This window comes from Colletes latitarsis, chromosome 2 (assembly GCF_051014445.1).
Source record: "Colletes latitarsis isolate SP2378_abdomen chromosome 2, iyColLati1, whole genome shotgun sequence".
Lineage (NCBI taxonomy): Eukaryota > Metazoa > Arthropoda > Insecta > Hymenoptera > Colletidae > Colletes > Colletes latitarsis.
Window position 1 is genome coordinate 5,837,101 of NC_135135.1, and position 17,087 is coordinate 5,854,187.

Below are 17,087 nucleotides of genomic sequence, written 5' to 3' on the forward strand. Positions count from 1 at the left end.
AGTACATAATGGAGAAAGGTAGAGGAGATAAAATTATAGCAAATATCAAGAATAAAAATTGTCACAACTTCGGAATAACAAAAAGAGAAAGCAAAAAGGAAGTTCAAGGTTTACTCAAATTCCGAGTAGCAACAAATTCATGAAAAAAATTCCTATATATCGTGGTTGTAGACGAGGAAACGTGAAAAAGAGAAATACATTTGTTTCTTCGAAGCATAGGAATATCGGTGGTCACGAGTACTATTTTGTTCTCAAAAAAGAAAGTAACATCCCTCGTTGACATCTTGGCGGTACAAGCTATGGAAGTGCCTGTACAGGTTTTTGAGACGGTGAAGCGAGCGGAGATAAGGGTGGAAAAACGTCGGGTCGTGTGATCGTCCAGAAAGCAGCTGGAGTGGGGATCACGAGGGGTTAGAACCTGCGCCTAAGTTTACCCCTTCCCGGCGCATGCTCCTGCAACACGTTTCCCACCCTGTCGCCGAGGTTTGACTCCCGATATGATCGAAAAAAGGAGTCAGAAGCTAAACTGCCACCCCCGCCACCCCCGTGAACTCGTTTTCAGCCCGTAGTATTTTCTGCGCACTAAACTACGACCATTTGAATTCATTGAATCGCTCGGCTATCGGACAGAAACGTATCGTAAATATAATTGCATCGCGAAAAGTCCGGATTAATCGAAACGAATTCAAAATTGTACAAAATAAGTTTATAAATCAATTATATATTTTAAAAACAAATCTATAAAACGTTGGCAATTTCTGATGTAATAATATTACGATACGAATTATGCTTTTTCAAAACTGTTGAACGAACATATAGAATCTATATTGAGATACGAACAACTAATTTCTACTTCGTATCTTTGTTTATTTGCATTAATTTGTTATAGCAAGCTTCTTAAAAAGTTTTGAACATTTTTAAAGTAGCATTCGCATAAATTACTCTCGCGAATGCATGGAATAAATAATTTTTATAAGAAAAAATAAAGCGGAATTTATGATGGGAGCTAATTTTGTTTATTGTTCTGTAACTTGAATATTATTGGCGTGGATATAGAATTTGTTATTACTGTTATATTTCATATATACCGTAAAGTGTTTTCACAAATTTTAAGTGTACACTAAAATACAATATACTTTTATTATTAATTTCATCGAAACTATTATCACCATTATATTTAATGTTAGTATATCTAATTGTAAAATTGTTGCAAACAAAGGTTTTTATGAGAATACTTTTTGAAAGGATATGTCAAAAATAATGTTTTAAGTAAAATAGACTCCCACTAATTTTGCTTGAAAAGACATTTATCGAAGATGGAAAGCACATTTAGAAAAGTCTATTTTAAAGAAAGAATTTTTCGAGCAGAAGCGACAAGCATAACAGAAAATTGCCTCATACTAATTTTCCTCCAATAAAAAACCGTTGTTATGATAAGCTCCATCAAAAAACAGGTTTTCCTTCAAAATACAGATCGACTGAAAATTTCTAGGTAAATAAATGTTTTTGCACGAACTTTTCTCCGAAGGATGATTATCTCGAGCGAGAAATTTTTTCAGAAAATTTTCTTTCCGCAAGAAAATACTCCAACGGAGAGCTTCGGTGTAGAAAATCGCTATCGTACGAACTTTATACCAAAGAATAATCGAAAGAAGTTCTTCGAAAGTGGAAAATAATATAAAAAACTTTTTTCTTCATTCATAATCGAGAAATCAACACAACCCTTCTCAAGTCCCTTGCAACTTTTCCTATTTTCATCCTGTACAAAATTTCGGAGAATTTGTTTCGGAGTTGAAAGAACAGAGATACAAATAATCGGAAGCAAATTTGCTTGTTCCTTTTGGTAATATCGAGAAATAATAATATAGTTGAATGAAATTACTCAATTTATTTAATTTTTTAATATTCCAACCATGAACTTTACACTCTACTCTGATGTTCGGAAAGAAAATTCTTAATTTTCCAAATACATACATGTTCATATATTCATATATGAAACATACCATAAAAGAATAAATCATAAAACATGAATCATAATCCACAATTTAGAATAAACATTGAGTAAAAGTCACTGAAAATATTTTAATCGATGAAGATATTATTTCCATATGCCAAGAATTCCACTAAATAACATTCGAAAAGGATGTGCTATAAATATCATTTAGATACCATCATTGTTAAAAATGAGGAAGCGGCTGAAATGACGAAAGATATAGCCACTCTTGCAACAACATCTTACGATCATCCTTTAATACCAAACAATACGACCACTCTTAGAAAGTTAAAAATATAAAATCACCGAAATAAAAAATAGAAATCCATAATCCTCACAAGTCTTCTATCATTGAAAGGTAAATTTTATCAAGAGATCTTTTTCAATAACCTCAGAAGACAAAATTAGATTGCTATTTTAAGAATCAGAACCGATCACGAAAGATTCATATCTTCTGCAAAAGAAAAATAATGCTTCGATATTTAAATGGGATTTAAACGGCACAATATTATTACAAACTTTCTCTGGTTAAAATATGCTTTAATATTAATTGCACCTTTGTTTTCCAATTCCTCATATTTTTACGGTTTTCTTTTTTAAATTATTCAATGTTGATATTCATCGCCTACAATATTATGTGTACCACGTTATTCATAAAGAACAGAATAAATTATTATTTAAATTGAACTTTGTATGGTATCTTACACAACTTTGCAAAATATAATGTTACTGAAATATATGATTTTTTAACGAATTTGTTAGTCGTCTCTTATATGGTATTTTTAGTCGACGTAAAGCAAAAGTTAATAGAATTCCCCACTGGCTCATACCAATAACGTAAAACGCCAATACCTTAATATTTCCAGAAACGAGTACATTCCAATTTCGTGTGATTTCATTTAGTTTGAATTTAACTTTGATTCGAATAATTTCAAAAGATTTCACGTTATCGCAAGCGATTCGTCATCATGCATTGATTTTCAAACGGGAGTCCTTCATTTGTATTAATCAATAATCCCTCGCAATCGATGATTCGATACTACCGTAAACAACAAAAGAAAAAAAAGAAAAAGAAACCTTTTCTAAAAAATGTTCTCCCAACTATATATTTATAATAAATTTTAAAAAACATAGTATCGAATCATCGATTTGAAACTACCATAAACAACAAAAGAAAAAAAAAGAAAGAGAAACCTTTTTTAGAAAATGTTATCTCAGCTATGTACTTATAATAAATTTAAAAAATCATGATCGAAATGGCCACGGGACGGGCCGATCAATCAATTAACCAAGAGAGAAGAGAAGATAAATCTTTCCGTAAAAATATTTACTCGGCTATATATAATATATGTACAATACTTACGATAAATATAAAAATGCGATTGATGTTCGAAGAATAGATGGCCAGGGAATGGACCGCGCGTGAATCTCAGCAGTCGAGCGCAACCCTTCTTTCCGATCAGGCCGTTGAAGTCACCGATACTTCCGATACCTGATACAGCGCATCGTGTCCTCGTGGCCGGTGCTGGAAGGGATGACGGCCGTTGGTGGGGGGCGGCCACCCTCGCGTTTACTGCGGTCGGTTTAGACTTGCTACCGTGTCGCGGCGCCACCGTACGGTCTGCGCGGCCGACGTCCCTTGGCTCTGCGCCGAACAACTTTTGTCCGCGGTTCGCGTTCCTTGAGCCGCGCGAGGCGCCTCGTTTCGCGCGTCGCGACGCGTCGCGTCACCGTGTAACGGGTCCGATCGGATCTCGCCGATTCACGGAATCCGTTTCCCCGTCGAACGTCGTGTTTCGCGTACAGAACGGCGTAGCCGGAACAACGACCGTCGACAATACTTTCGCCGGGGTGGAAAAGTGCGTGGCTGGAGGGATGACTGCGAGGGCTGCAGGAGCCGAGCGTTCGAGTTAGTCTCGGCCAGAACACAGGCCCAGTAGGATCTACGTATACGTACTGAAACCGCGTACGGTGCGTGGACTGAGGAAACCGAGGGTACGGAGAGCATCCCCACCCCCTTCCTCCTTACTGGCCGCGAATCGGGAGTTTCGCGACGAAAAGAGTGGATTGTCGACCGCGAGAGACCGGTGTGCACCAGGTGATTTGTTCGTTGTGATTATTGTGTTGTGAGTTAGTGTTCCCCTTGGTAAATCCTGGAGAAAAGCAGCCGCGACGGGTTTTTCGTATTTTTCCACGCGGACAGAGGTCCCCTTATCGCGATACCGTTCCACCGGCATCTTCTGCGAGTTCACGAGCACGCACGTGCAACCGTGCCCTCGGATTATCTGAAAGCCGAAACGCGACCGGCTGGAACGTGACCATCGGACGGATTCTTGATCGTCGACGGCCGCCTCTATCGCGACCGGTCAACCAACTCGCTCCGCCGAGAGAAAAAGGAATGCGGAGAACCCGAGAACCGAGTGATAGCGCCTAGCTGACTACTAGAATCTAGACCGTCGTTCTGCGACCATCGGATTAACACCCGAGAAATCTTCGAAAGCGAAAATACCGGACTCGTGAATCCTTCGAGAATCGTTCCCTCCGCGGGACGGCCGCCCAGAATCGTTCAAGATGATCTTCGAAAAGGACATTCCCACAGTTTTTGCCACTTCTCTTCCAAAGGGAAATCTGTTTTCCTATCTTCGATGATTCTGCTTCTCTTGGACACTTGTTGACGGAAAGGAAACTGGTTCCATTTTTCTTCAAATTCTCGATTCTTCCGTCGTGCTTGCGAAGAAATACGATTCCAAGTGTCGGAAAATTCCGAGCTCTGTTTAACGAAAGTGTTACGAAAATTCATCCTAGGTCGCTCGAAGATTTGACACCTCGACGTTTGCAAACAGTTACCATCGGATTTTGTTCCGGGAAACGAATTGTCTCTCCATCGTTTGGAAACTTTTTTCTTCGTGTTCTCGATCGACGTTGGAAACGTTCCTTCGTGGACCAGATTGCCTCTGAGAGAAACGTGAAAAACCTTTTTGTCGAGAAAGTGGTTCGAGAACCGTGTAACTGCCCCCCACGAGGACACAGGGGAGGACCAGTCAGGATCCCGGGCGATTGTTTCTTGGTGTTCCATCGAGTTTGGAATTAGGTTCCCGGTCCCAACGGCGGTCCCCGGAGGGCCGTGTCGCGTGCAGCAACCCCGCGTGTCTCGTAATTATCTTATCCAGCGAGAAAAAGAATCCGACCTCGCGCCACGTCCCTGAGCCCGGCTCTTGAACTTAGCAGTGTTGCGCATCCTTCGCTCGCCGGAAGATATTGTTACAATCGCCCTCGAACGGGCGTCGCGTTGCTTCGCGAACGGGGGTCGCGACGCCGGGGGGAGCGCGGAGGGCGCCGTTTATCGTCGACCGGTATATTGAGTAGCGTGCGACCGCTCGAAGAAAGCGAATCCCGCTGCTACGACCAGCGAAATTCCACGACGACGCTTGGCCCTTCTCCCCCGTTATCGACGGGCCCTCGATTTTTCATCGTTGCCCCTCGTTCCAGCCACCTGGAGCTCGAGGTCGGCCTGAAATTTTCGTCAAGACGCCCGGCACCGATTCTTTCTTGGATTCTTTCGCACCGACGGCTGCTGGAAACGTGGTCTCGCGAGTGAATTTTGCACGCGACGCGGTGGTTCGGGGCTTGTCGTCGTCGCTGGAAACGGGAGCGTGTGATTCTGTGTCGAACGTCGGAATGGCTTACCACGGTGCTCGATTCTCTCCGACTGCGTCGTCCAATTCTTGCCTCGATACGACGAATTTTCCCGCGCTTTGCTAAATTGGCCCACCAGTGACGAAACATGGAGATTAACAGTGTGATCAGTTCTTCGATTTTTAATCAAGAGTTTCTCATACCGTAATCGCGGACTCGATCGAGAAGGCTCGAGGAAGGTAAAATACGTTTCCAAAATTGAATAATCGACGAGGTTAGGGCTCTTGGTGTCGCTCCGCGTCAGACTTTTGCAAAATTTTCTCGACGTCCTTCCCCGCGATTTCTATTAAAGTCTCCGCCGGGAGTAAACGTTTTCTCCGTGTTACCAGTTCGTTCTACGATTCAATTTTACGGTTATTTTCTTCGAATAATAATTATCCAAAGTGTTTCACTTCTTCGAGTAAACAAAATTCATAAGTGCTCACGGACATTTCGAACAATATATATTTTGATCTCTTAATTTTCGGGAAAATTCTCGTTGTTCGCTAGAGAACGAAAGATATTCTACTCTGAAAAATTAGAAGTGAATGTGCCATAAACTTTCGATAAACGTAAGATTAGGCTCTAGATAAATTGACTAAGCGCAATACGAGTGTGTATACAATATCTAACATTAACCGACGACAAGCAAGATATAAAGGCACTTATTCGTTTATTCCGATGATTGATCAAAACTCAATTTTGTACTTAACGCAGAAAAATTCAATTTCATAGCAAAAGAAGTATATACGACATTGTGAACATCCGAGCACAATACTTTGTAGATGCTTTTGACACAACCAAAAGAAAATAACAATTATCGAGCTTTTTTAGTATATTCGTGAACGTGAGTGCCTATGAATTGTAATTTTTTCGACGTTTTTAATCCGTCAAGTTTCGCGACTTTTCGATTTCGAGTTGATTTCGCGGTCGAGATTCGCGATTAGCGGGAAATCTCGTAATTCCAAGACGATCATTACGAAATTCCGGGCAACTATGCGTGAGCAGCGAGTTGGGCGCCGAAGACGACGCGATGACGATGCACGCGCGTGCACGCGCACGCCGGCCCGCGTTGACAAACTAATCCCCGCGTTATATCGGGTGATCGTAAAGCACGCGCTGACAAGCCGACAACCGCGTAGTATTTTCGTGGGCGGCCACGACGAATTCTCGCGACGCGATTCGCGAACGACTCCGTCTCGTCGAACACGCGACACCGTTCGCTGGCCTCGTGAAATTTCGCTGCCCCCGGGGAAAATCGACCACTCGATTCGGCCATTTTCTACCAAACTATTTCCTCCAACTTCGATCGTCGATCCTATTTTCACCGATGGTTAACTCTCGAATGGCGCAACGCCTCGGGGACCGAACGCCCGAGCTCCATTTTAAACCGAATCTGAATTTCATTATTTCGCATTTCCATGCAACATTCCCGATTGAATTTTCGCGTTATTCTATTTGTAAATTCTTTGTTAATGTCGTTAATTTTGCAAGGTCCCGAGGCTCAAGTCGAAGTCACTGAGCTTGGGTTAAGCAAGTCTATTTCTCCTCGAATTCAAATACTGTCAAAAGCTTTGTCGAAAATCAGCCACGTATCGTTTTTGTGAAACATCGTGTATAAAAAAAGCTCTCTTCGTTGACAAATTATTATTCTTAAATGACAGTTTGGACGATCGTTCGTTGATTCGTTATTGCGCAAAATTAGTGAAAATTAAATTCTTAGGAAAACAAATCTACGTCGAATCCCTGGTTATTTTCTCTAAATTATTTTGGAAATATATCTCTACGGTGATAATCGGTGTAAATATTAAATTAATTAGTACTGTTTTTTAGTAAAGAATGGATAATCTGAACGCTGTTTATTCAAAATAGAATTAATTTTCGATAACAGAAAAATCCGTGATTTTGCGCCGTTGAGCAATTTCTACCACAGACACGATCGACGAATGTAAATTTTTGGCGTAACTTTTCGAAAAGCAGGAAGAAATTTTGGATCTAAAGGTGGTTGGTGGATATCGATCGGGTTCTAGGACGGGAAATCGATCCAACCGAAAGCCACAGCAACAAGTACGCGGCGTTGGTGGCGTGAATCGAGTTACAGTTGTTTTCGTTTCCGCGTCAACAGCGACTATCATCCACCGGCGATGATTAACCCGTGTAACCGGCGAACACCGCGGAAATTAAAGTTGCATTATCCAGGACCCGGCGCCGGTTAACTCGACTGTCACGAAGTGTGCTTAACACGCTAACGCGGATTAACGCGTTCCCCGGAAGCTGCACGCCTTTCACGGTTTCGCGGGAATCGAGGGACGTCGTTTCGATGACGCACTGACCCCCTCGGAGTTCAACTTTCGGAGAACGTTCGCTGGAACTTTGACTTTCTTCCAGACGGAGTCGCGAGCCGGTATTCCTGCCAGACTTCAATGGCGGTTCGTCTTCTTAAAACTTCGACGGTGCTTTGGAATTTGAATACGTAATACGACGGTCTCCACTTTCAGGCAATTTCAACTAAAAATCGAAATTGCAACAGTTCGAGGGTTGTCGCAGGGAAACGGAAAACTCTTCAAATTTTGAAACTTCCACGCATTTTATTCAACGACAATGTTTTAAATATTAGCTACGTATCGTAGATTCTTCTGTGTATCATAATTTTGAAATTGTTGAAATCTTTCGACCAACGACCCAGTGAACGAATGATATAATCGTGTTGTCAACGAATTCGAAACCTAATTGCTGTTCGATAGCGGGTGCTTCGAAACTCTATTATAGTCCTCGTTACAATTTTCTGTCGTTCTTCTGTGTTTATAAACGATTCTTCTACGCGCTATTCTAAAAAATAAATCGAAATAGGACGAAGCATAACGATCTGAAATACGAATTCGTTCGAAACGTTCGTTCGTGAAAAAGCGTTTACCAGAAATTTGATAGTTCGTATCGAAGAAGTAATCTAATCAACGCATTCGCAGAGCTGACTTCGCGAAAGACAGGCCACCGTTCGTGCGTCTGCATTGTCATCCAATTTCTCTACTCGTGGCTCGCAACTAAAATAAATAATGCAAATTCTTTTCTCGCGTTCCTTTGTCCGCCCGAGTGTACATTTCTATGGCCAATCAAAGCTGCTTTTAATTCCGGAAACGCGAGGGGAACTCTAAGCGATCGACCCTTTCGCCACAACGTGATTCCATCGAAAATCGAATATTCGCGCGTTGAAATCTCACGAACTCGCTCAGGACGAAGATCTGCATTTGATAATCGATTCCGTCAGAAAGTTATTTGTTAGATTTAAAAGTGTGAAAAATTGATAAAATACTGTGCACAGCTATCACATCATAAAATTATGTTAATCTTAACGCTTTGTCTATATTTGTATCGACTAGAAGGGAAGGGATCATTGGGTATTTACATACTAATTAATGTTTGAGTTAAACAATAACTGTCAATAACAAAAACATCGTATCCAGATCTTGTAAAGTTTCCTAAGCGAGCAGCCAGAGATAGTGTTTACCGAATTGCCAATTAACGATGACTGATAGGATCACCTCACCAATAGTTGACCACCAATCGGTTGATCGTCATTTTCATAAAATTGTTACCTAAAAGGTTTAAATGATCGAAAATTTTTTTTATCGTAAAGTGTCACTTTTATGATACTTATCGGCCGAATCGTTGTATCGTAATGGTAGCTAAATAGTCTCGTAATTTGTCGTCTACTATGCCAAAGAAATGAGAAGTTGATAAGATATAGGAAGTGTTATAATAAGTACTTAAAGTGTGACGATGATGTCAGGCGTGCAAAATACCGATGAGTAATAGTAGTTCATGACCTTTGCTATAGTATTAGTATAAGTGTCTTCAGCCAGTCGAATGAAAATTTCACGAAGAGAACACACAGATTTTTTGTGTATTCAGTTCATATTTATTTATTTACGGGACAAGTCCTTTGATATAAAGAGTAACAGATGTTAAAGAACGAATCAAAAAGACAGAATCGAATGTAGACAGTAAGATATAAGAAAACTGAAAGAATAGGTAATTAAACAAATAGAAACGAAGAAAAAAGAAAAAGAATAATACCATCGATACATAAAGAGAATAAAGTTAAAAGGACATCGAAGAAATCGACGGCTCTACAAAGTGTGTAAAGCATTCGTAACGGTGCGATCTATGCAATTAACTATGTTTCTGAATAGGCGAGTTCTAGGCTGTTAGTAATAACCGTTTATTTTTGTACGCTATTATAAACCGAGTTAAGAATAGAAACTAATTTGGTTCAGCTATTGGGGAGGTGACCATACGCGAGAAAAGTATCCGCGACGTCGATACAGGTTGGAAAGAACAGGGGGTGTTGGAGTGGTAGCATTCGGTGGCAAAAGGGTCGAAAAAGATGGAAAGCGTAGCGGGTCGGGAGGCTGCGCGTCCCGAAAATCCCCGGTGCCCGCGCGTCAGTAACCATTTCGAAACTCAATCTCACCTCGTTATCCTTAGGAACGTCTGAAAATCGTAACGGCGCTCGGAACAAAGGCCGCTCAGTCACCAAAGAGCAATCGAAGGGTTACTGTCTGAGCGGGTCGAGGGGTGGGGCGGGGGGCGAAGGGGGTGGGTGGGGGGCGAAAATAAGAAACATAGATACAATGAGGAGGGAGACGCCTGGCGAAAAAGAGGAACGAAAGAAGAAGGGAACCGACGATCGGCAGGGTTGGAGAAAAGGGCGGTCGGGGAGCTGAAAATATGAGATCCGCTCTGGTAGGGACCACCTAGCCAGCCTCCGATCCTTTCCGCGGCGTCTCCCTCCAGTGCGCAGCTTAACCCCACCGTCGCGACGCTCTCCTCAGAATCCGACGGCCGTTGCCGGTGGTGGGGGAGCCGGTTGACGCGAGATTGGCCGAGCGGTGGGCTGGCCTTCCCCTTCCGCGTCGCCCGGACTCCGCCCAATCCCCTCTAGCGGCCGTGCACCTCCTCCAGACATAGCATCGGTCGTTCAGTAGCTCTTAGTTTCAGGTTAGGAGCCTGCTAGGACGGGTCTCGTACACTCTTCCTGAGATCAGCCGATGCGAGACGAGACGAAAACGAGACGAGGGAAAAACCGGAGCCAGTGAAGTGTGTAATCGCGTGCAGTGCGCGTTTCTCGGTTTTTTCCGCGCGAGTGTGGGTGTGATGCCGTCGCGAGAATCACGGTTAGCCTGACGACCGGCCAGAATCGAGATTCGATCACCTGGTGTCACGAGGCCAGGTTTGTTCCTCGATGACTCTGGTGAACTCGGAGAGGACATTGTGCGATTTCGTGTGACCGTGGGACCAGTGTGTGGTGCAACAGGTCCAGTGTGTTCCGGGACAGTGTCCGGGACTAAGGAACAGGAAGAGACGGTAGCGACGGGCCCGCCGGCCGAGGCGTGCGCCCCAGGAGGCGTCGGCGGCGCCGGCAATCGAAGGGGAACGGTTTTGGGCCCGGCGGTGAAGCTCGAAGCCGTCAAAGTGGCTTCGTCACTGGGCCTCCAGGGGCCATCAGCGCCGATCGGGGCCCAACTACTCACTGGTGGTTCGGAGGATGCACCGGCCGTCTATCACGCGAATCTGCTAGCCAGCAGCAACGCGTCCGTGCTCCAGCAGCCCGTTCTAGCGAGCCTGAACACGCCGGCACTGGCCAGCATGCAGGCCTCTGCGGAGGCCAACTCGCTGGACATTCAGGCCATGCAATCCATGGACTGGCTGTTCAAGAAGGAGCGTATATACCTGCTCGCCCAGTTCTGGCAACAGGTAAGTGATCGACTACCAGGTCGACTTGTGAACAGTGAGCCTCGAGATTCGCTACCCCTGCACCCTCGACTCCGCCGTCACCTGATCGTGCATCGCGCGAGATACGCCGATTCTCGCATTGGAGTATCCAGTTAACGCGGACACTTGTAGCTTCCGGGCCTAGTGGATGTGCGGGGTTAGATAGATGTGACTGTGACTCGAGGCCGATGTGTCCGTGATCGGGATTTCGACGCGTCGATCAGCTGTCGGGACGCGTTTATCGCGGGGTGAAGTGCAGCTCGCTGCCACATTTCCATCGGCATTCCCGGAAATTGACAGTTCGGATACGATGATAGTGGCAGGAATCAGTTCCGCGTAATGTGCGTAATTGCAATCTAACGACCTCGACTCGATGACGAGTGTCGCGATCTCCGAACGGATCGAAACGCATTTTGTGAGTCTTTCGGTCGGTAATTGCTGGTCAGGTTACCGGCCACTTGGCCGACCCCGAGTTTCAACGAGGGTGCGAGGGTGGCGAAGTTTCCCCGACACTTGCTGTTCCGAGGATAGTTCAGCGATTTAGGGGATAGCTCGACCGACTTGCGGCAAAGTGGCCCACATACAGTGGTTGACAACCCTTTTCAATGGTGGTTGACAACAATTTTATTCGTGCGATACGATTCGATATTTAAAGAAAACGCCCAGCACGCGACGTCTAAGGGATCAGAATGTGTATTTACGTCTAGATGATAGAGTTTCTGAAAGTTTCGTGATCGATTGTGGAACGTCTTTAGTGAGCACAGATTACGCGAACATTTTACGTTTTAGTGAATTGTTTTCGAGTTTTTTGTGAAATCTGTTTATCAGGATATCTATTCACAAGTGTTCTTCGATTCTCTCCCATAGTTTTCGTTGCCAGTCACGGATATCGATTAGGATTTTAACAGATTCTTCGCGCAAAAGTTTGTTTCTAAACACCGTCCACCGAGTCGTTTAGAAACGTTCCTCTTAGAGATCAGGCAATTCAGGAAATTTGTGAAAAATACTAATTGAAATTGGCAGAAATGCGAGTGAACGATCCAACGACTAAGTTCATATGTCTTACTTTCATGTACTACGAATAACATGCGAGCGGCGCGTTTACAGAATTCTCTGAATTTTGCTTATCTTTGACGAAGTAAAGTTGTCAACTGTTCGGTGGCAAACGTTTACGCACGATCGACGAAAGCATAATTTCAAAAGTTCTGCAACGTTAAGCGTATTGTTGGAATAACTTCTCATCGACGGAAGATTTCTTTTAAAATTGTTTCTCGACGATGTGATTTAAAATTGACAGATTCGTGTGAAACGTAGAAGGTTCTATCTAAAAGGAAAGAAACAGTGCATCGACGAAATATTTCTAAATAACAAAGTGTGTTTTGCATTACACCCCGACGCATTACGATTTGCAGAAATTTATCTCACCTAACGATACTATTTAATTGTTGCTCAATCTTCGTACATAGAACCGTAAATCCACGTCTGTCGTTGCACTTGTACCAAATATCCTACATATTTTCTTAGCCCTCTGAAACATGGACTGTATTTTGTCTTTCGAAACAACACTTATTTTATGATTGTTTAGATGTTCAAGCTGATAAACGTTACACATGCATTGTTTCCGTTAGGTATCCTGTCGTATTACGCGGTAAAGGATTAAAAGTAACGTAAAATATCAAAGTATTCCAAAATCATAATGTCGTGATACGTTCTTATGGAAAAATATTCTATTCGAAGAATTGATATAAATAGCAAGGAATAGAGCATTTCTGCCCATGACACAACTTATCGAACAACGAATATTATCGTGTATAACATATTATGGACAAATATTTTTATCGAAGAATTAGTATAAATTAGAAAGAATCGTTTCGAAGAGCATTTTCACTCGTGACACAACTTATCGGATTGTTCCAATTCTTTGATTAATTATCATATAGAGAAACATTTTGATCGAAGAATTAATTACAAGGAATGGTTTCGAAGAGCATTTTACCTAATCTAATTTTTTGGTTGCTTGACACGTACCTATAACACCTTATAAAAGAGTATTTTCTTGGAAGAATTACAAATAGTTTCGAGGAGCATTTTCATAGATGACAGGGCTGATCGAATTTTTCGGTTAACTATATTGACGAATTCGCATAGTTGAACCTAAATCTGTACACGTACGGGGATCTTGGGGCACCAGGCGTGTGTTTTTCGATAAAATACGGCTGCTTAATAACGCGCGAATTAGTCTCGTACCGGTACGAGATTATGACCTGACCGGGGTCGGGACTATTAATACCGCATAGTTTCATAATTATGTCTATTGATTAGGCCGAGGGTTAATGACGCCGGAACGTGGCTCGAACCTCCCGGAAAGCGGGAAGGTTCGTTGCAACAAATTTCCGGGGGAGGGAATTTTGAACGTTGTTTTCGGAAGTTGCTTGCGCTTATTCCCCCTGTCCCGTCCTAGGTGAAAATTTCATCGTCGAATTTATGAAACGCGGAGACAATTATTGACAAAACCTGTCGTCGCGTCCCCTTTCCCGACTTAATTCACTCGGACGTAATCGCAACAGACGTGGTGCGGAAAGGTCGTAGTGAGAGGATCGATGAAGCGGTATAACCTGCTGACACGTTTCGAAGGAAAGTGAAAACGCCGAAAGCCAAAGCTACTTCGCGTACCGTCGTGTGCGATTAAACTGGTCAGGCGATGCCTCGATTTTCCGCCTTGGATTCTTCTCGCGATGATCGAGAACCGCGATCGAGACATTCCCACGTGCGTCGATGGTGGTCGGACACGATTTTTAATTCCTCGATCGACCGTACGCGCTCCCCGACGACGGACAGTTTCGTGACAAAGTCGAGTACGTTTCTGGTAAATTGTCAATGGTCGGTGAATCGTCAACTTAAAATAAAACAAAATACTTTCCGCGAAACAGGCACAGCAACTCGCCTTTGACGTCGAATGCCAACGTTGAGGATTTTTCTTTGATCGAAGAGCTCGCGTGAGAAGAATGTGTCAAATGTTAAAGCAGTGTAGTGGGTGGCATCGCTTACGTTGATTTCTTTCTTCGAATCATTTGTCAAATTCTTGCGTTGCACAGAGTCGATCATGATTTACAGTCGAATGCTTAGGAGTTGAGTTAAGGCAAACTGTCAATTTGAAGAATAGCAGGATAGGTGAAATTGTTAATTTTTCAAATAAAGTAGTTCGTTTTTGTAGGCAGTAAGGGTTTGACAGATGTTTAGTACAAAGGGTTGACAAGGATGATTTTTACCTGAATTTTCTGATTCTTGTAGATTTTTCTTTAGTTTATATATTTTACGTCATGAGCCCATAAACGAAACATATTATTAATATTTGACAATTCTTTCCTACGTAAAAAACCATTTTCAACGAATATGTGAATCAGCGAAAATGCGAAGAATATTTGCAAATCGATTTGAAAGATACAGTTTATAAAATGTATGGAGAAAATTCTCTAGTATCTACTTATTACAATGTATAAAAATAACTAAATGCATAAAATTAGAAAAATCGTGTGATTGTATGTATTATTTTATGGGTAAAAATATACATCCTTGGTATTAATTCTAGGCCCGCGAAGTCGAGAATATTTATTATTCCACCGTTTATTCGTTACTCGTATAATAGCAATTAGAATTTGAATCGCGAAAGGAAATGTTTCACAACGAAGGAATAACAAATGAACCACCGTTCGATCGAATGAACCGCTATACGATCGCTGTATTTATTATCTATTCGTAATTATAGGTAGAAAATGGTAATATCGAGGCTGCGCGAAGTAGATCCACGTTTCCGGTCGTATGGGTTCTCGGGTTCGTTGATAGCGGCTGAAAGTTCATCGATAGGTTTCCCCGAATCCGTCGATCGCGCGTCGATTTTACCGAAGTAAATATAGCAAGAGGCAGAGTGGAAACAGGTGCACGATGGGGTCGATCGACAGCGATCCCGGAATCGACGCGTTCGTTAAGAAATTCCTCGTCGAGCGTCCGTCGATCGGGCGAAAATATACCTGTCCGCCGAGATTGATTTACTTTGAAGCGAGGAGTCGAGGTTACGTTGGACGTTTCTCGATTTCCAACGAAAACCACGGCTGGGAATGCGATTCGACGGGGAGGAACCTTGGGGGGAAATCACTCGAACGGGCCAATAATTAGCTCCGGGGAGACGTTCGAACGAGAGAAAATTCGGAGAGGAGAGACAGTCGCGTCCGGTCGCCTTTCCACGGAGCAGCCGTGCGCGTGGAACGAGACCACGAAGCGTACTCCCAATTAGGAGCGTGTCGACCGTGAATGGACAAAAGTTTTGCCATGACTCGCGTCACTTCCCCTCCCGCTCTCGACACCGTGCTCCCTGGCCCCCTCCAGGAGTCGCGATTCGACAGGCGGTAGGGGAATCCCTGAAGCGGTTCCCGAGATTCCCGAGTGGCGGCGACACTTGCCGAGACGCGTTCAACAACGCGGAGACGTGAATCACGCGCGCTCTGACACCGCCGTGAAGAGGAGCCGCGTGGACGCTGGGCCTAGCGATGAGATTTCAACCGCCTCGAATCGGTTCGAATTTATAGACACTACGCGAAAAAGGTTTTCATACGCTAGTACGTTCTCTACTTTGGGCATCGATAATCTTTTCTACAGAGCATTAATTTGACGTCGAGTTATAGTAAAATGTAAGAAATTAACACAGTTTTTAAATGATGATTTTATTAAAATTTAATCATCTCATTACAAATTATATAACGAAATTCTCAACGAGTACAGAAAAAGTATTCGTACGATACTTTCTTGAATTACTAACCAAAATAACAAATTAATGAATGAATCAATACTTCGTCGGATGTCCTTCATTGCCTACTACGGTTTACAAATTATTTGTTACATTTTCAACGATTCTTGTCCATTCTTCTTATAACACATTTGTTTATCGCGATGTTTCAGTTCTTCTCATGTGCATTCTAAAACGTTAATATCTGGTGACTGTGGAAGTGTTTTCTTCAACTGAGTGAGACTTGTGTTTGGGATCATTGTTTTGTTGGAAACAATCCGATATCCCTGATTTTTCTGCACTTTGTTTCAGATTCAATTCCAAAATATTCAGATAATTATATCTATTTATTATTCCTTCAATAAAATGCAAATTGCCCAAACTACTGGCGGCCATGTAGCCCCACACCACGATGCTCTTGTCATCGTGCTTTATCGTAGCCCTTATATTCTATGGATTTAAAGCTTTTTTCTCGTCATACTAAATGTTTTCCATGTGTTCCAAAAATATTGAACTTACTCTCGTTGGAATAAATAACGGTTTTCCAAAACTCTAACGGCTTATTTATATATTTATTTGCAAATTCAAACTTTTCCTGCATATTTATCTTATTAACGTATAGTTTCTTCCCAGCAATGCGTGAGAAATATCCAGCTTACTTAAGCTTATTATCTTTTTGGAACAAACGAATTTTAAATGGATTTTCTTCGATTTTTCGATCAACAAATCGTTCATCTCTATCATTTAGATCTTTGGTGATCGTTTAAATCGACACCTATTTTCTAGCGCTCCCTGTGTCTTATATTTACTTATAATGTTTCGAATGGTCGCATGATTTTTTCCTACCAGTTCACCCATTCTTCTAAA

The 17,087-nt window shown here is 42.7% G+C and overlaps 1 protein-coding gene across 5 annotated transcripts in view; it reads left to right on the forward strand.

The window, feature by feature from the left end:
- Positions 1-3,805: 3,805 nt before the first annotated feature.
- Positions 3,806-17,087, forward strand: part of Cut (homeobox protein, cut) — a 255,987-nt gene continuing 242,705 nt past the window's right edge. For 3 of the 5 annotated variants that reach the window (XM_076778839.1, XM_076778866.1, XM_076778874.1), the window contains exons 1-2: positions 3,806-4,091; positions 10,667-11,422. In XM_076778839.1, coding sequence (XP_076634954.1) covers positions 11,315-11,422 — 108 coding nt within the window. In that variant the 5' untranslated portion in view covers positions 3,806-4,091; positions 10,667-11,314. Of the gene's footprint in view, positions 4,092-10,660; positions 11,423-17,087 lie in introns of all 5 variants that reach the window. The other 2 variants (XM_076778847.1, XM_076778857.1) reach the window with 2 other exon arrangements.